At 46.7% G+C, this 19,232-nt stretch overlaps 1 protein-coding gene across 2 annotated transcripts in view; it reads left to right on the forward strand.

The window, feature by feature from the left end:
* The window catches only part of CAPN15 (calpain 15), a 30,806-nt gene extending 13,084 nt beyond the window's left edge, over positions 1–17,722 (forward strand). For both annotated transcript variants that reach the window (XM_073648281.1, XM_073648280.1), the window contains exons 2-12: positions 5,323–6,475; positions 7,701–7,909; positions 8,065–8,248; positions 8,336–8,559; positions 8,684–8,809; positions 9,494–9,646; positions 10,311–10,472; positions 14,029–14,261; positions 14,342–14,514; positions 14,667–14,845; positions 16,327–17,722. In XM_073648281.1, the coding sequence (XP_073504382.1) occupies positions 5,336–6,475; positions 7,701–7,909; positions 8,065–8,248; positions 8,336–8,559; positions 8,684–8,809; positions 9,494–9,646; positions 10,311–10,472; positions 14,029–14,261; positions 14,342–14,514; positions 14,667–14,845; positions 16,327–16,504 (2,961 nt within the window). In that variant the 5' untranslated portion in view covers positions 5,323–5,335 and the 3' untranslated portion in view covers positions 16,505–17,722. The remainder of the gene's footprint in view (positions 1–5,322; positions 6,476–7,700; positions 7,910–8,064; positions 8,249–8,335; positions 8,560–8,683; positions 8,810–9,493; positions 9,647–10,310; positions 10,473–14,028; positions 14,262–14,341; positions 14,515–14,666; positions 14,846–16,326) is intronic.
* Positions 17,723–19,232: the final 1,510 nt, after the last annotated feature.

The raw sequence follows: 19,232 nt of genomic DNA on the forward strand, positions 1-19,232 counted from the left end.
CTATTTATAAGTGACACGTGCCCGTCTGTAGGGGCAGAATTATTATCTGGTTATTATTCATACCGCGCCAGGTTATTCTGTGGTAGGACTGTCAGAAAACGGCACATTAGGGGCATTCCGCTATATACCAGTCTGCCAAGGCAAAGGAGGGTAGAAAAAAAGCTGCTCTGGAGGTGCCTGGCAGCTGTCCTCTCTGCCCAGGAGGCAATAATGAGTACCCCGGACGTCCGGCTGTGCAGGGGGCTTTAGTGCGGCCCCCCACTTGCGTCCGGCTGTGCAGGTTGCCTTTAGCGTGGCCCCCCACCTGCGTCCGGCTGTGCAGGGGGCCTTTAGCGCGGCCCCTTCATTCTCAGAGATCAGACCCCCATGGGTCATACAGTGATGGAATGCTCCTCCGATCCAGCCATCTTCAAGAGTTCATTGTTCGATCCCAGATTTCCTGGGGTGATTTATATTGGGGGGGGGTCTCCTACCTGTCCCCTAAAATAAGGGGGCTTGGGATCAGCTGAGTGGGATTTTTCTGTCCGTCCATCGCGGTCTGTCGCCCATAGTATTGACATGCTGCACTGACCGTGCACGGGGTGGGGGGCTCCGGCGATGTCACATCTGTGGGCCGCGCAGTACGGGGTCTGCACTAGATGTACAATGAAGCTTGTGTCAGTGATCGGTTCTCTCTGTGTATAATGGGGGTGACGGACATCTGCCGGCCACAGAGGCCAAGATCAGCAGCTGCTGCTCCCATAGAGCGCGAGGTGCAACAGCTGCACCCAGCTCGGCCATGTGTCCTCCTAGCCTGGGGCCGTGGTTGCCAGCCTGTTATTGGGCATGCTGGGAGATGTAGTTATGCAGTGTCTGGAGAGCCGGCGACCTCTGGCCCGGTTGCGATGCCGATGGTGGAGCCGCGTCCATGTAATCTGATTATTCAGAGCCGCACAATTGCTTACGCCAGGAGAAAGTGACACTAAGCCGTGACCCATGGGATGAGCAGGTGCAGACGGGGCGCTGACTGCCACTGTCCTGGGCACCGACTGCTTACAAATGGCCCTCTGACACCTTTGGTTTAGTAATCGTCCCTCTGTTGTTCCTCCTGGAAATGTATGAGTAAATTGACATCTTGGTGCCACCATTTCCCTGGTCATCGGGGCATGTAACAATTGTCAACCTGTATTCACACGTTTTAGATAAACCCCTTCCTCCGCCACTATCTTTCTGTAACACCTTTTTCCAGGAAGTTTCCTCTGTTATTCCTCCTGGAAACCCATGAATGGATCAACAACTGCCAGACTGAATAGGAACACACAACCATTTAGTCAAGGGAGATCATGGCGTCCGAGCATATTAATTTATGCATTTCCAGGAGGAATAACCGAGGGACGGCAATCTTGTTAGAAAAGATGCTCCGGAATTGTTGTTTCACGGAGAATAGAAGAATTTAGTAAAACTGAGCGGAAAGTCACATCCCGAGGGCCCGGCAGGACGGAGGCACTCTGTGCCTCCATGACGAGACTATTGTGTTTGCCCTTCACCTCCAGAACCGCTGACTCTTAAAGTCCCGCAGTGACAGCCCCTCTACCGATATCGCACCCTGGTCACCTTGTGGTTGTAAATAGACACCGGTCGTTCCGGGTTTGACCTCCAGGCGGCTCCTCGTTTCTGTTGATTCCTAAGAAATCCTGAAATCCCAGCGGAGCCATTTCCAGTTTTTCATAAGAAAGGAAAACGGGTTTGTGTGTCTTTAAATTAACCCCAAGGACTCGCAGCTGTCGCGGCTGAGCTGCAAATGTGGCGATTGCATTATTACCCTGATATAAAGTTGTCAACTCTGGGGTTTGTAATAAACGGTGGACATTGAAAAACTTATACCAGATGGGCACAGCGGAATGTGGACTCCTCGAGGTCCGGTCCCCATGGTGGCTTGATGCTCCGTGTAATGCGAAAAATGGGTGAAAGCCATCAGAGACCCTTTATCCTCTCCTGACATGTCCATTTCATGCCACATTTAAATCATTCTTTTTTAATGTTTTTTATTTTTTTTGTCCCTCTGTTATTCCTCCTGGAAATTCCTGAATCCATTGACAAGTAGGTGCTACCTAGTCAAAGCGGCATGTCCCTACACAATCGGCACTGAGTGCTTATAGAGACGACCCCAATTTAATCATACATTTCCAGGAGGAACAACAGAGGTACAATACATTTATATTTTTAGATATTTGAGATTTATTTCATACTGATATGACAGCAGTGGTGACGTGACCCTTTAAGTGGTCTTAGATTGCCATTTTCCTTTTCCATAAGGCAGTGTGATCATTTTCTCCAGGTCTCCTGGAGTAGTAATTATCCGCTGTTACACAGGAGAAGGAGAATATCGGAGTCATAGATTTCCATTATGCGTCAGGAAGGTTCTGCCAGGAATCACGTCAGCGTTCCTGGAATCTGAGAACCATTCCGCCCAGGAGAGCAGTTCAGTTTTCATAGATTATCACTTGTTTTGTGTCCCCAGACAGCAGCGAAATAATTCCTCTTAATAGGGGGCACAAAAGTTCCAAAAACTTCCTAGAGGGTATAATCTGAGAGCAGCATGATGCAGGGGCAGAGACCCTGATTCCGGATATGTGTCACTTACTAGGCTGCTTGCTGTAGTTTTTGATAAAATCACAGTTTTATCAGTTCTTGAATGCTGAGCTCTGTAGGATGCCGCCCACACCACTGATTGGTAGTTGTACCCTGTGCATAGGCAGAAGCGGCCAATCAGTGGTGTGGGCGGAGTTATACCGGCATTCAGGGAACTGGTAGCAGATAAAACTGTGATTTTATCAAAACTACAGCAGGCAGCGTAGTAAATTACACATCACCGGAATCGGGACCTCTGCCCCTACGTCATGCAGCTCTCAGATTAAGTGGCGTAAACCTGGTGACAGGTCACCAGAATTTAAAGGGAATCTCTCTTTGGGATAGGTCAGCACTATCAGATCCGTGCGGATCCGACTATCCACTCCACTGATCAGCTGATTGAAGGAGTAGCACAGCGCCGCACTTTGTGCATTGGCCATGAATGGTACTGCAGCCTCTCTCCCGTACAAGTGAATGGGAGGCTGCGTGCAGTACCATTCATGGCCACTATATGGTGTATGGAGTTGTGCCATTTCAATTGCTGATCAGTAGAGGCCTGGGGGCGATCATTATTAAAATCCCATAAAACCCCCTTACTGGCTTGAAAAGAAGGCAGCGACTGCAAGTAAAGAGGATGACTTGTCATAGACAAACCCTTTGATTGAGAGCTGCTGAAGTAGTTGCCATCAGCTGCTCATTTGTCTCTGTAGTGGCCACTACAGTTGACAGGTGGTATTACATGTGGCTGCACAAATGAAAGGTGGGCTGCCAGTTTCTGGATAATATCTGCTGCCTAATGGGAAAAATAAATTTCCTTGCTCCGTGCGCCACATCCTGTTTGTTCGGGTAGCGCTTGCTTAATCCTGCAGCGTCCACACCCAGGTTTATTTTACGGGACGGCTATTAACATGTAGATTAGGTACAATTAGATAAATAGACTTAGTGTGTGCTACAGTGCCAAGCCGACTCCTGAGAGGTGCAAGCTGGGAACTGCGGACAGTGGCAGCACATGTACGACCGCTATCCCTCCTGTACTCCTGAACGGTCGGGTCCAGCCGAGCGCACGTCAGTCCTGTGTTCCACAGAGTTTTGCAAGTTCTGCAGAATTCAGGGTCCTTAAACGGGTTCTCCTTCACCTGTCACATCTGGATCGGGATGCGAGAGGGGCTTATGACGTTGCAGTGTCTTTTGTGTCCTCATCGCCTCTAACCTCCCAATGTTGTGGTGAGGTTCTGGAGAACCCCTTTAACATGAACTCTTAAAAAATTTAGTAAAACCCCCTTTTAGGAGGCAGGGTCTTGTTCCACTGTCTATACTGAACCTGTTTCTGTGACAGACCCTTATGCATAGTGCATGGATCAAAAAGATCTCCTACCGTTTTTTATCTACAGCTCCTATGCAGTTCTATGTGTCTCCATGGTTACAGACTACAAACAAACCTTTTGTGTAGTCTGATCCATCCTATAACTAACGTTTAGTAGGATAACAAGGTGTAATAGACAGAGGAAGCCCAGTGCTTAAGGGCATCTCCTCTTTAGAGCTGCACTTGTAGTTTAGAAAGCTTTGAGCTTGCAAGCAGCGTGCACTCCTTGCTTAGGAGACTGTCCACCTCTGAGATTGGAATAGTGGCTGGTAACCTAGGCAACAAGCTGTACACAAAGTAGAATTAAAAATCCCGTAAGAGCGGATTATTACGAGGACGTGTATGGCATATGTATACGTACTTGAGACAGCACCTTCAACCCAGCGCTTGCTGATAGAGTATATCTTACTCTTTGCACTTATGGAAACTCTTTATCATTGGGTGTCATTACTTATTATTGTGCGCAGTCAGCGGGATTGTTACTTGCCTCTTTTTCCCAACAGTCCATACCAGTCTTAGGTGCCACTTCTGTCCCTGGGACTTGTTTGTTGTTGCATTTCATCCCAGGTGAATGAAGTTTAGCTGCAGTACCAGGCACTTCCTAAGAACAGGAGTGGCACTGTTTCATGAAAAATTATACTTTATTTATTTTTTTTTTAGATAACCCCTTTAAATGCAATACCAAAGACCTATTGGCTCATCGACACGTAAACGCCCATGGTGCTATTGGATCAGGAGTCGGCAACCTGCGGAGCTACGGCTGTTGTGAAACTACAACACCCTCAGCCTGCGGCTGTCAGGAAGGGATACAGTTGCAGTTTCACAACAGCTGTAGTGCCGCATTTTGCTGACATCTGGTTTTTCATAGGGATTGGAATGAATTTGGATTTGCTATACACCCTTGTGCGCTTGGAGTACTAGGGATTGGAGCCACGATAAAGGTGACCTTACATAGGTGAATGTCAACCATCTAATATGTCCCCAGTGGTTGGAGAAGGAGTGGTGGTGGGGTGGAGTTCGGACATATTGGATTTGGACATGCCTGATCCTTTTCTTCTTCCTGGAGATAAGCCACCAGCGGCGGTCCGCAGTGAAACTACACACCCACTCATCACAGCCGGCAGATGAGGGAGGTGGCTGACTGCTTTCTGATGCCGGTCTCGGAGCTTTGGTGTTGAGCCCATCACACAATACGGTCAGCTATTTATTGCACCGCTTATCTTTATGGCTGCCCTTTGTGCAAGGTGCCATTGGAAAATGTGCAATATTTCCTATGTAACTGTCCTGATAGCATTGATTTATCTTTGGTTAACCAATGGACTCTAATCTGCCGTCTTTCTCGCCCACAGGCTTCCAGACCCCATGGCTGCCCCCTCCCCAGGTGGGGAGTGGTCATGCTGCCGATGTACATTCCTAAACCCTTACGGGCAGCGACATTGCTCAATATGTGAAGCTCCTCGCAACCTGCCGGATCTCAACCACATCCTCCGCCTGAGCTCTGCTGAACAGCGCTGGTCCTGCAGCCGATGCACCTTCTCCAACCTGACTCCGACCAACCCTTCACCTCCGCCAACCGGCTGCCAGATTTGCGGGTTCCTTCCACCTCCTGCAGTTCCCAATGGTGTTATCCGCGGGCCGCACGAAGACGTGAGATCCCCTGTCCAAGAATCCGACCCAGAGGATATAACCAGCCCTACTGTCCAGCCTACGTTGAGTTCAGGTTGGAGTTGCCCTCGTTGTACCCTACACAACACTCCCGTGTCCTCCTCCTGTTCGGCATGTGGTGGACCACGTAAACTGTCCTTGCCCAAAATCCCACCCGAGGCTTTGGTCGTTCCCGAGATTCTTCCACCTCCTGCTGCTTTTCAAGGCCCGGATGAACAAGCTGCCTCTTCTCACCGTGAGCCGGACTCTCCCAGACCCTTACCTGCATTACCACTTTCACCGGGACCCCATAATATCCCCGTTCCCAGAAGCCGGAGGGAAGTGGCACCAGATAATCCACTCTCTCCTCCTCCTGCTGCTTCAAGTCGTCTTCCTAAACGCCTGAGCGTCTTGGAAGAAGAGGTAACGGCGGCTGAAACCGCTCCATCCTCCTCTGAGCCACAAAACCCAGATACCAGTTGGTCATGCGGAAAATGCACTTTTCGTAACCTTGGCGGCGCCAGTCGATGTTGCGTCTGTGGAGCAACGCGGGCAAGCGACAACGACAGTAGTACAGCCGGATCCGAGTGCTTGCCGTCACCGTCCGGCACAGTAGTCCTCCCTGTGCCCGTTTCCCGTAGGACAGAGTGGCCCTGCCCGGCTTGTACCCTTATAAACGAGACCCGTTTCTCGCACTGCGTGGCTTGCCACACGCCGCAGGGCTATGTGGCCCAACACCATAATATGGGGGCGCGGATGCTACGGCGCAGGGAGAGCGTCCGGGCTGAAACCAGAAGGCAGTCGGACGAAGGCGAAGCCAAGGAGCTATGGGAGAACATCGTCAGCTTTTGCCGAGAGGTGAGCTCTAATGTTATCTACCTTTTTTGTATAAATTATATTTTAACCAAGAAGCCATTTTTTTTAGATCTATTTCCTATGTAATACACCTGTCTCCCTCTTCCACAAACAGCGCCACTCCTGTCCATAGGCTAGTTATGGTATTGCAGCTAAATCCAATTCAGATAAACGTTGCAATAGCAGAGAAGTGCTGCTGCTTCTGGAAGAAAGCCGCCATGTTTTAATAAGCTTAAAGCTCAGCGTCGTCGCTGTTTTTATTGTACGGCCCCCCCTAAACCTCCCTAACTGGATGGGATCCTTCTGCGATGGCGCGCCAGATATCGCCGGCTGGCAGCAATGGGGTCTTTGTGGGTGACACCCCCCCCCCCCCCCACATCTGTTCTTCCATCATCTCTGCCCGCACAGCCGTGTCTGTTGTGTGACATCTGCAGCTCGCCCGTCACTGGCACCGTCCGTCTCTTTTGTTCGTTGTTGCGAGCAGCGATCCTGGTAACCATTGTGAATGCGGACACGTTCCAGTAAAAGCCTCATCACCTGCGCCGGAGGGAGCGATCATCTACGAGGAGACGTTACACCGTGAACTTGACACCGAAACAGGAACCCAACACTGACGGTGTCCTACAAGGCGACACTACAACACAATGGTGTCGGGTGATGGGACACACAGGAGCGAGGGGGGGATACCCCATAAACGCTCACACAAAAGTGCACGGTCTCAAAAGATTTTAACCTATGGTGTCTTGGATAGCAAAAAACAGTAGATAGGCTGAGGAATAAGTGTCACAGGCTGTGCATGCTCCATAGTTGCTGAATATTATCTGAAAGTGGAGTTCTCCTAGAAGAGAGATAATGTTGCATTACTTACCTTTTTGCTTTTGCTCTCAGGCTCCATCCATCGATTGTGGACCCAGGTGCTCCGAACCTGCATTATTCCCCTGAGGAATTAGTGACACGGCCTGTGCATGCTCCATAGTTGCAGACTATTATCTGAAAGTGGAATTCCTCTTTAAGAGATGATATAATGTTGCATTACTTACCTTTTTGCTTTTGCTCTCGGCCTCCTTCCATCGATCGTGAACCCAGGTGCTCCGAACCCGCATTATCCCCCGTTGGTTGCGCCCAGCTGTACTTCTGTCCTCCTCTGCTAACCCTGTCTCTTTCTTTCCCCCTGACATAATCTCTACCTATCCCCTCCCTGACACTCATCGTCTTGGCTAATCCCCAGAACAGAGTGAATTTCGTGGATGACAGCTTTCCCCCGGGACCTCGTTCCGTCGGCTTTCCAGAGTCCGATAGCGTCCAACAAAGGGTGAAACAGTGGTTGCGACCGCAAGAGATCAACTGCAGCATCTTCAAAGACCGCGGGGTGAAGTGGTCCGTCTTTCGCACACCGAGACCTTCCGACATACTGCAAGGGCTGCTGGGGAACTGCTGGTAAGAACAGGATCGTACATGGCGGGGTCTGTATTTTTTTTCCCAAAAATGCCAGGAAAAATGCTCCATATTGCAGTCATTGTAGCAATATGCCGCAGTTTGACCCCACTGTGTGAACAGACCCTTATACCAGTAATGTCTTCTCATCCTTTTAGGTTTCTCAGTGCGCTTGCAGTGTTGGCCGAAAGACCAGAACTGGTAGAGCGGGTGATGATCACAAGGACGATCTCTCCAGAAGGAGCTTATCAGGTGCGACTATGCAAAGATGGCACCTGGAGCACCGTCCTGGTGGATGACATGTTGCCATGTGATGAAGCTGGGTATTTGCTCTTTTCTCAGGTGCGTAAAAAAAAAAAAATACCGCTCTGTACCGCAGAGCTTGCACTCTGTTCTAGCTGAGCGGCATTCCATTTGTCTTAAATACAGGCCCAAAGGAAGCAGCTCTGGGTGGCTCTGATCGAAAAAGCTCTGGCAAAGCTTCATGGATCCTACTTTGCCCTCCAGGCGGGTCGGGCGATCGAAGGTCTGGCCACGCTGACCGGAGCGCCCTGCGAAAGCCTAATGCTCCAGGTCAGCTCCACCAACCCCCGAGAGGAGACAGTGGACACGGATCTCATCTGGGCCAAAATGCTGAGCTCCAAAGAAGCCGGGTGAGAGCAGGACGGTCATTTTCCCATTCTCCGACTATTCGGAAACCTATTGTAGCGCCTCAGTGATAGAGATGGAGCCTTGTATTTGTGGTCCATGGAGCTCACTTGTCCCACGTTACTCCAGGTTTCTAATGGGAGCGTCCTGTGGAGGTGGGAACATGAAGGTGGACGACGCGGCTTACGAAAGTGTCGGACTAAGACCTCGACACGCTTACTCCATACTGGACGTACGAGACGTCCTCACTCACCGGTAAGGATAAGATATTAAGGTCAGATTTAGGCTACAATTACACTTGTCATTTTTTTTATTTGTTGGTCAGCGTAAAACTGTTTTTTCTCAACATTATTAATAGGGAAAAATTGCAAAGTGCTTGTAAAAACAAACAATTTATTAAAAGTCCTTTCTGTTCTGCAAGAAAAGAGGGATTTTTATCCTTTTTACTGCTTATTGTCCAAGTTACTGGCCACCGCTGCAGTCTATCAGGGGTGGCCAGTCTCCTAGCAAAGAAGCGCAGCATGAAAAGCTCTTTGCTGTAGAGCTTGTAAGCGCTGCTTTGAAGCGAGCCGAATCGCCGGACCATGCAAGAGCGCTCAAACGTGAACTGTCAGTTGTTGGGGAGTATATCGCCTCCAGGAGGCAGGGGGGAGTAGTGCTGCCTGAAGAAAGGTCTTGAAACAACCCCTTTTAAAGAGAGATTACCGTATTGAATCCTGAAAAGGAAGGAGGCCACTGGGCTGCTTCAGCTCTCCGTTTCCTTCATTTTTTTCCTCTGCGTTCCTAACCACCCGCAGTAGTGTGGCACTGCGAGGAAGCCCTTTATTCTCCAGAGGTCGGACCCCCAGCAGTCATGGCATACTCTGATATGGGCAGACCCCTTGGGCGCAGTGTAGAATGAGACCTCTCTTTTTAATCTGGGACATCTTTCCTCGACAGCCTCCTTCGTCTCCGCAACCCCTGGGGTCGCTTCTCTTGGAACGGGAGCTGGTCGGACGACTCGCCCTTGTGGACGGGTACGCTCAAACACGAGCTGATGCCCCACGGTAGCAGCGAAGGAGTCTTCTGGATGGAATACAGCGACTTTATCCGGTAAGTGAGCGATGCAGCACAAGTATGGCAGCGCAAGCAGATACATAATCCATACATGCAGGACTACTCACCTAATGAACGATGTAGACCCCCACACACGTCAGATGTTCGGCCGATCCTTCTGAAATCGACGGTTCAGACGACTTTCATCTGCTTTCAAGAGCAGCATACAGATTCATAGATGGAGTGCGGCGCTCAGCACTTCTTAGTTTTATTGATCAGTGGCGTTCTTGGCACCCCGACCCTCGCCGATCTAAACGGCTTTCAAGGAGTAACCCCACCTGAGCCATAAAATACCAGCCGCGGCCGGTGTTTTATAAACGGCTATGCTTTAGAACTTCTATGTGAGCCATGGAAAATAGTATAGCGCAGACTAGCTGTTTCTTTAGACCTGACTGCATTTAGACGAGTGATTCGGCAGAGATGGGAATATCCCCTTTAAATATACACAAGCTCATACGATATGGTGACAGACCCAAAGTCTTGCCCTCACGATCACTTGTCCTAGATCCACGCTACTGATCCGGACGTATCGCCATCACTGAAAGCAAGATGTCTGCCTTTTATGGTACAACTACCACCGCAATCATCCTCTCCTTTGTCCTATACATCTAAATATACAGCAAATGCTAATCATTTTCTCTGCTCCTCTGATTTTCCACAGGTACTTTGACTCTGTCGATATCTGCAAGATCCACACCGACTGGCATGAAGTTAGAGTTCAGGGCACTTTCCCAAACAAAGCGTCAACCCCCGTGACTGTAACGTCGCTCACAGTGGTGGAGCGCACCGCCCTGGAGTTCTCACTTTTCCAGGAAGGCAGCAGGTAAATGATCTCTAAAGGGGGAATTCATATTTTTTTTTCTTTTCTTTTTTTTTTTTTTCAGAGGGTGATAAGCTCCTCACAAGGTGTCCCACTGTTTAGACCTCAATGATCCACTTCATTTCCATTGAAGTCTATGGGAGTTACAGCATTTGTGGCCGGCAATCATGAGCGATTGTGATTATTTGCTACACATAGCAGGGCTTCAGCCCTGCTATACATAGCACAAGTGATCAGACAATCACTGCTTCAAGTCTTCTAAGGCAGGGTTCCCCAACTCCAGTCCTCAAGGCCCACCAACAGGTCATGTTTTCAGGATTTCCTTAGTATTACACAGGTGATAATTGCATCACCTGCACAGGCAATAATTCCATCACCTGTGCAATACTAAGGAAATCCTGAAAACATGACCTGTTGGTGGGCCTTGAGGACTGGAGTTGGGGAACCCTGTTCTAAGGGAACTATCGAAGCCAGTAACAAAAAAAAGTTTAATAATATAAAAAAAAAAAAAAAAACACAAGTTCAAATCACCCCCCTTTTGCCCCATAAAAAATACACACTTGGTATCGCTGCATTCAGAAATGTCCGATGTATCAAAATATAAAGTAAATGAATCCGATTGGTAAACGGCGTAATGAGAAAAAAATCGAAGCGCCGGAATTAAGGTTTTTTTGGCCGCCTAAACATTGCAATAAGATGCAATAACAGGCGATCAAAACATCGTATCTACCCCAAAATAGTATCAATAAGAACTTCTGCTCAGCGCTCAAAATATAAGCCCTCACCCAGCCCCAGATCCTGAAAAATTGAGACGCTACAGGTCTTGGAAAATGGCGACAAAAGCAAAAAAAAATTTTTTTTTCTTTCAAGTTTTGGATTTTTTTTTTTTTTAAAAAAACGCTTAAAAAAAACCAAGAGAACCTATACATGTTTGGTATCTGCGACCTTGTACTGACCTGTAGAATCATAATGGCAGGTCAGTTTTAGCATTAAGTGGACATGGTAAATAAAAAAAATAATAAAAAATTTGTGGAATTGCACTTTTTTTTTTTTTTTTTGCAATTTCACCACCCTTGAAATTTTTTCCTCGTTTTCCTGTACACAATATGGTAAAATCATTGGTGTCGTTCTAAAGTACAATTTGTCCCGCAAAAAAAAAAACAAAAAAACCCTCATACAGCTATAGGGACGGAAAAATAAAAAAAGTTATGGCTCTGGGAAGAAGGGAAGGAGAAAACAAAGATGCAAAAAAAGGGAAAATCGCAAGGTGGTGAAGAGGTTAAAGAAAAAAATATATTTCTAGCCTAAAATAATATCGAAGGCGTGGGGCTGTTCCCTGACTTTTAACCCCTTTCCACCCCGTGACATGCTATGGAGTCCGCTCTGCCCAGGGAAGGGACGGCAGCAATCCCATCCTCATTGCAGGGTACCTGGGCAGCCAGGGGCGTGCTGAAGACCCCTGTTGCTGCCACTTTTGTCCTCAGCCCAACCACAGGCGATAAAACTAAAGTTTTATAAAAAAAAAAAAAATCATAATTCGAATAATCCTCCCAGAAAAAAAACACAAAACATAGAAATGTATAAAATTGAAAGACGGACCTTTCAATGTATAAAATAATTAAAAAAAAAAAAAATCAAAGCTGCTGCCACACCTCCACAAAAAAAAAATGCAATAGAAAGTGATCAAAATATCTTATGTTCCTTAAAATGGTAGCAATGAAAACTACATCTCGGCACAATAAAAAGAAGCTGCTCAATCACGGAAAAATAACAAAATAAAAAACCTCTAAAATAATAATAAACCTATATGAGTTTGGTATCGCCAGAAACGTCCTGAACTGGAGAATTGTGTTGCCCTGGTTAATTTTTTTTTTTTTTTTTTTTACTGCCCATTGAATTGCATGAAAACGACCCTCACACCCCAAAAGAAAACAATGGGAGAATTGCGGGGTTTTCTTTACCATTTTACTGCACATAATGTCCCCTTTTTTTTTTAGCACGTGGAATGAATTCAATGGTTTCCTTCAAAATGACAGCTCATACGGCTATGTCGACGGAAAACTAAAAAAGTGATGACTCCTGGTAGCAAGGGAGGGAAAAACAAAATCCTATATATAAAAAAAAAAAAAAAAATTGGCTGGTTAAAGGGGTATTCCCATTTCTGTATGTAGTAGGTATAATATTAATAATATCAAATGCCTCCAATTAGTAATGTAGTGTAGTTCTTCTGATTCACTATGTCTCTTACCCCATGCGCAGGGCATTGCAGTAGCTTAGGTATCCATGGTTACGACCACTCGTCAGTTAGTTGTTAGTGATTGTAACCATGGATACTTAAGTTACTGCAATGCCCTGCACATGAGGTAAGCGACATAGTGAATCAGAAGAACTACACTACATTATTAATTGGAGGAATTTGCTAATATTATTATTCCTACTGCATACTGGGATAGGATCTTGGAGATGGGAATACCCCTTTAACCCCTTTACGACATGGTACACAATAGTACGCGCCACGTCGTAACCCCTGGTTCAGTGCAGGCTCCGCATTGAGGCCGCACTAAACCTGGCACATGTCAGCTGATTTATACAGCTGACATGTGCCCGCAACAGCCACGAGTGGAATCACGATCCATCCGTGGCTGTTAACTAGTTAAATACCGCTGTCAATCTCTGACTGCGACATTTAACAGCGCTGAACCGGAAGCGCGTCACTTACCCCGCCAATCAGTGACCCCGTCACATGATCGCGGGTCACCGATGGGTTGGCATGACAACCCGGGGTCTGCAGCAGACCCCTGTGATTGTCATGTCCAAATTGCTATGAGCGCCGCCCAGTGGTCGGTAGTCATAGCAAGTGAGTACATCTGCTACATACTGGCGATCTGCTATCAGGCAAGTGCTGCTTCTAGCTAAACGCCAGAATTGCATTTATTTGGTCGCTGCAATACTGCAATAAAATGCAATAGCGGGCAATCAAAACATCGTATCTACCCCAAAATGGTATCTAGGCACGCAAAATATAAGCCCTCACCTGGCCCCAGATCACGAAAAATGGAGACGCTATGGGTCTCAGAAAAGGGCACCTTTTTTTTTTTTAATTTTTAGCAAACGTTGGATTTTTTCACCACTTAAATAAAAAAGAACCTATACATGTTTGGTGTCTATGAACTCTTAATGACCTGGAGAACAAGAATGGCAGGTCAGTTTTAGCATTCAGTGAACGTGGAAAGAAAAAAAAAACAAACCTAAAAACAACTGTGGAATTGCACTTTTTTTGCAATTTCACCGCACTTGGGATTTTTTTTTCTCCAGTTTTCCAGTACACGATATGGTAAAACCAGTGATGTACTTTTGAACGACAACTCATCCCACAAAAAATAAGCCCTCACACGGCCATATTGCCCGAAAAATAAAAAAGTTATGGCTCTGGGAACAAGGGGAGCAAAAAACAAAAACAGAAAATGCTCCAGTCATGAAGGGGTTAATGTTCGGTGTACTTATTGCGCATGGTCCAGAATCCTTTCCTTGCGGTCAGCTCTCTGCTCTCTGCCTATAGACGATCGGACACCGTGGACAGTCACCTCCTGGACCTCTGCATCATGGTTTTCCGGGCTTCTCATGGCGGCACGGGAAAGGTTATGTTGGGCCGGCTCATGGCACACAGCAAAAGGGCGGTGAAAAAATTTGTAGGATGCGACGTAATGCTGGAACCGGGAGAATACGCTGTGGTGTGTTGTGCCTTCAACCACTGGCAGACCTTAAATCTGGGTGGATCATCCATAGTTCAAGGTAAGGACATGGATACCTGCTGGGCTAGATCTGCAGGACTTATACCAGATCTGATCCATAACTTTCATCTTGTTTTGCAGCGTCCAGTCCCACGGGTGGCGGTAATAATCGTCGCTCCGCTGCAGACCCCATGGGGTACATCTTGGCCATTTACAGTTCCCGGCTCGTCATGGTTGAGCAAGTAGAAGCACAACCGACGACGCTTGCGGATGCCATTATCCTGCTGACAGAAGACAAGGGGGAGCGGCACGAGGTAGAGACTCGCCGTCATCATTTACTACCTCTGCAGAGATCGATAATTCATTATTTCTCACATTCGCCGTGTACCCGGCCATCGCTTTCCTCCATGGCGCGGCCTGTAGGCGGCTTATCGTAGCTTATGTTCGGGTCTTTCTCTCCTCTAAGGGTCGGGAAGGGATGACCTGCTATTATCTGACACACGGATGGGCCGGGCTCATCGTGGTGGTAGAGAATCGCCATCCCAAGTCTTTCCTGCACATCCAGTGCGACTGCACAGACAGCTTCAATGTGGTGTCCACTCGAGGCAGCCTGAAAACCAGCGATAGCGTGCCCCCTCTACACAGGTGAGTGATTTCCCCCCGAATATAGAGCACATCACTTCTTGTAGCGTTTTTCACCCATTGAAAGTAATGGGTGGTGAAAAAACGCCTAGTGTGAACATAGCTATCAGGTTTTGCTGCGTTTTTAGTGAATAAAAAAAAAATTACAGCAGTATGTGAAACTCATTTATTTTTGTGATTTTTTACCATCTTGTCTTTGTCACCTGAGATGACAGTTTTGATTAGGACAGTTTAATTAAATTAGTGATGTGTACACAGTGAACATTGGCTGAGCTAGGTGTGAGATTGAACACAGCCCACGGAGGTGTGAAATTGAACAATCCCTGAGCAACTTGAATGGCAGGCCATAGTGTGAAAATAAATAGTGTCCTACAAACTCAATGCACTGTCAGTGTCTTAGGTAAACTATTCCTGAACAATTCACCTCCGCCAGCTGTTACATTTGTAATTCTGGTTAATATGGTCTCACATATGTCTTGCATTGGTGACCTGTGTTCATGGTTCTATGGTGAAAGCAAAGCTGAACTTTGGGATCCTGAAAAACTCACCAAAAAAATGCACCAAAACCTGTGTTTTTTGACGCAGCTTCTTTCCTGCCAAGAGATCAGGTTTTGCTGCTGAAAAAACGCCTAGTGTGGACATAGCCTAAGGCTCTCATTCACATTAGACAGTTGTTGACCGTCCCCCGATACGCTGCAATGTTCGGCTCAGGCCGAGTGCTTTTTTTCTGATTCCTCCAGCAGCGAATCTCCAGGGAGAACATCAGGAATAGCCCTTGAAATTCAACTATCTGGATCCTTCTGACAGATGGGAAGAGTCCGGAGGCTCCCATACAGATTAGACTGTTTCTGATACCAACGGGATGAAGATTTTTTTTCTTTCAGAAATCTGATGTTAAAGCCATATGCAAATCAGGTTGAAAGTGCACAAGGGGCGTATAAGTGCACTTTAAAGAAGTAGACCAAAATGCATCGACACACCCCCAGTGCACTTCCAGCCTGATTTGCTTATGTCTCCTATGCTAGTTTTCTCTAGATTTCTACGTGAAATGTATCATTTTTATTGTGATCAAGCTCATGTACAGCTAGACCACTGATGTCATATGTAAAAACATACCGAAAAGTTTCCCTTTAATAAATTCCCCCTTTGGGTTTTGTGTTTGGGATAGATTTGAGCACTAAGATTTGCAGGACTATGGTCCTATAGCCACAAACCCGGGCCCTACTGAAATACTTGCCACTTTCTCTGATTAGTATGCCCAGCGCCATGTTGTATTGTGTCGGGCATAATAATCAGGAAACATGCCACAGGTACCGGCATGGAGGAGGAAGATGGCAGGGCTACTGACGTGGCTGCTGGACCAGGGTCCTTACGATTTGGTAGCCTGGCGTTCACATTGCCCACATTGAGCGCTGGCATACCCCACGTATAACCATATGGGTAATCAATTGATGTATTTATCTACCCCCATTTTTCCATCACAGGCAGGTGCTGGTCATTTTGTCTCAGCTGGAGGGGAACGCTGGCTTTTCTATTACTCATCGACTGGCACACCGGAAAGCCAACCAAGCTTCTCTGAATGACTGGATGTCCAGCAAAGGCACGCACAGTCCTCCATTATCCCCAGAGGTTTCCGGCTTGCATGGTCCCCGACCCCTCTGACAGATCCAGAAGGAGAGGTCCCCTGGTGCAGGGGGCTTGATCGCCTAAGTTCAGTGGGAGCACTTTACAGACTAATAAACAATTCCCGGAAAGCAACACTTGAAATCCACTCAGGACTTTTATCCTGTGTAAACAGGGACCCTACCCCATCCAGCCCCCCGATACCCGTCCCTCATTTTTTGTTTTTCTTTTTAATGTTCCACACTGTAAACATGAAATTGGGATCGTCCTACACCGCAAAATCAGAGCGATGTGCCCGCGCACAATTTTTATTTTTTTTGGGCGGTTGGTTCTGTGCTCTTACTTTTTGTCCTCTATATATATTTTTTTTAAGATGATCATTTTAATCCTTTTTGGATCTGCTTGTGACCCTATGACGCCCTCGTTCATTTCTGCTATATGCATGGACGTGAGCTTTAATGAGGAGAAACTGCATAACAAGACTGCTGCGTCTGTTTTGTACCCGAAACGCGCGGCGTACCAATCGGCCACATTCCTTTTATTTGCATCCTGCCGCCTTACCCCCGAGTCTTAATGATCACGCAGAGCTTAACTATCACCCACCGGAATAAGGGCGATGTCACCCACCCGTCATGCAATAAATCACAAATCTCATATTTTTTTATAGTCCGCTAAGGAAAATGCAGCCATTTTACCAGAGATAAAGAAAAATCCTGCACATTTGCAAAACAGGGTAAGTATAAAAACAGATCTCCGAGTCGGAGACGATAGTCTTTTAAATGCAATTTCTGTATATGAACATTACTTTTCCCACCATGTATCATCCCACCACTGTTGCGGTGGGGAAATATCCCCTACAAACCCCTTCCCCACTTACGTAGACTACTATCCCCCCTATCAAATCATTATATTGGCTATCTACCAATGACAGTGTTCATCCAGATGCAAAATTGCTGGTTGCTTTTCACCAAAAATGTCCCAGCCAACAGGGATAATCTAAATATTCATCAAAGAGGTTCTGCAGCAGCATTGTCCAGCCAGGAGTAGATGGCATATAACTAGGATTTGCCAAAACATTATGATTGGTAGGGGTATGACCTCCGAAAGTAAAGAGACCATGCACAGAGGAACTTAAAGGGGTTCTTCACTACTATAAAAGTTAATTTTAATGTATAGATCTTTGAAGAATAATAAGTTCCACATTTGGATGTGTTTAAAAAAAAAAAATGTTCCTGTGCTGAGATAATGTTATAAATGTGCCCCTGCTGTGTACTGTGTAATAGCTGTGTCTGACCGTACAGAGACATGGTCTGATCATACCACATCTACTGGGCAGGGGGGATGCAAAAGACTATACAAACATTACAGCAGGGGGTCACAGCTGATTTCTTTCTGTGAGGCAAAACATTTCACTGCCTATTTTAAGCAACGTTTTACCTTACAGAATTAATCAGCTGTGACCCCGTGCTGTCCTGTCTGTATACTCTCTTCTATGTCCTCCCCTGCCCAGGAGATGTGGTATGATCAGACCATGTCCCTGCACAGTCAGACACAGCCATTACACAGTACACAGCAGGGGCGCATTTATAAGATTATCTCAGCACAGGAACATTTTTTTGTAAACGCGTCCAATTGTGGAACTTATTATTATTCAAAGATCTATTGATTAAAATATTGATGTCAAATTACCTTTGTTCATGGGATAACCCCTTTAAATAAGTGTGTGGGGCTGAGTGGCTGCGAGCACAAGAAAAGACACTAGCGGCACACGTCGCTAAATCGGTGCGGAGGGCCCTAAAATGCTATGGATCAGTAGGGGGCTCTAGGGATCAGTATTGGCATCCCCTAGGAAAAGCACACGTTAACAGTACCCTTTTAATGTTACATATGCATGTTAACCAAAAATTGCAGGCAGAAATGAGAGACACGGTGGTGCGCGAGCGGGCTGATAAATTGCTAGCCGACAAGACGTACCCACTATTTCTATACGTTACAGGGATGGGGGGGTCCGCTGCTTCACACTTTTAAGTCTCAGGGAAAGAAGGGCTGCTCACTCATTCCCATCCCATCTATAGGATTTCCCCTTCGGTCCACCTTATCGGACTACACTGGGTTGTGTTGTTTTGTTTTTTTTTTATACCATGTTGTGTCCATGTATATGGTTTACGCTGGAGAGAATTGTATATAATGTGACATGATGACTGCCAACTGTGGGCACTAGATCAGTGCCATCATTGCTGCGATTCCGCGGCTGCTGAGGGACCACCGTTTTTTTAATTTTTAGAAATCATATGAATTCCATATTTTCACTTTTATCATTAGCCATTAAGGACTATGCAAAATGTCTGGACCACCATCTCAATGCTTTCTTGGCGTTGGTACAATGTAGGGGGCATTTTTTTACGCATTAAATGACTTGGGGGAATTGTGCACATTTGCCCTTAAATTTTGTAAAAATATCGACTGAGTCACGAGTTGTCGTCCATTTTTAATGTTGTATTCGCACGTCCGTGTTTCGCGGTCGGCGCATGGACCATGATTAACAGGTCTCCTGACCCGAAATTGATAGCCCAGTTGATATGGACAGTCCCAAGTGTCACGGTCCGAGCACAAACCGCGATGCACGATGTGTGAACGCCGCCTAAAGGTCTCTTTCTAGGTAATATGGGTGCAAGCCACATATCCGCTAGGTCAGCCCCCATAGTTGTCAACTAAGGATGCATTGTTTTGTGACGTCGTTACCGTGGCCGTTCGGGTGATATATTGA

The sequence above is a fragment of the Phyllobates terribilis genome, unplaced genomic scaffold, assembly GCF_046119375.1.
Source record: "Phyllobates terribilis strain yellow unplaced genomic scaffold, ASM4611937v1 Scaffold_9__5_contigs__length_417890890, whole genome shotgun sequence".
Taxonomy (NCBI): Eukaryota; Metazoa; Chordata; class Amphibia; order Anura; family Dendrobatidae; genus Phyllobates; species Phyllobates terribilis.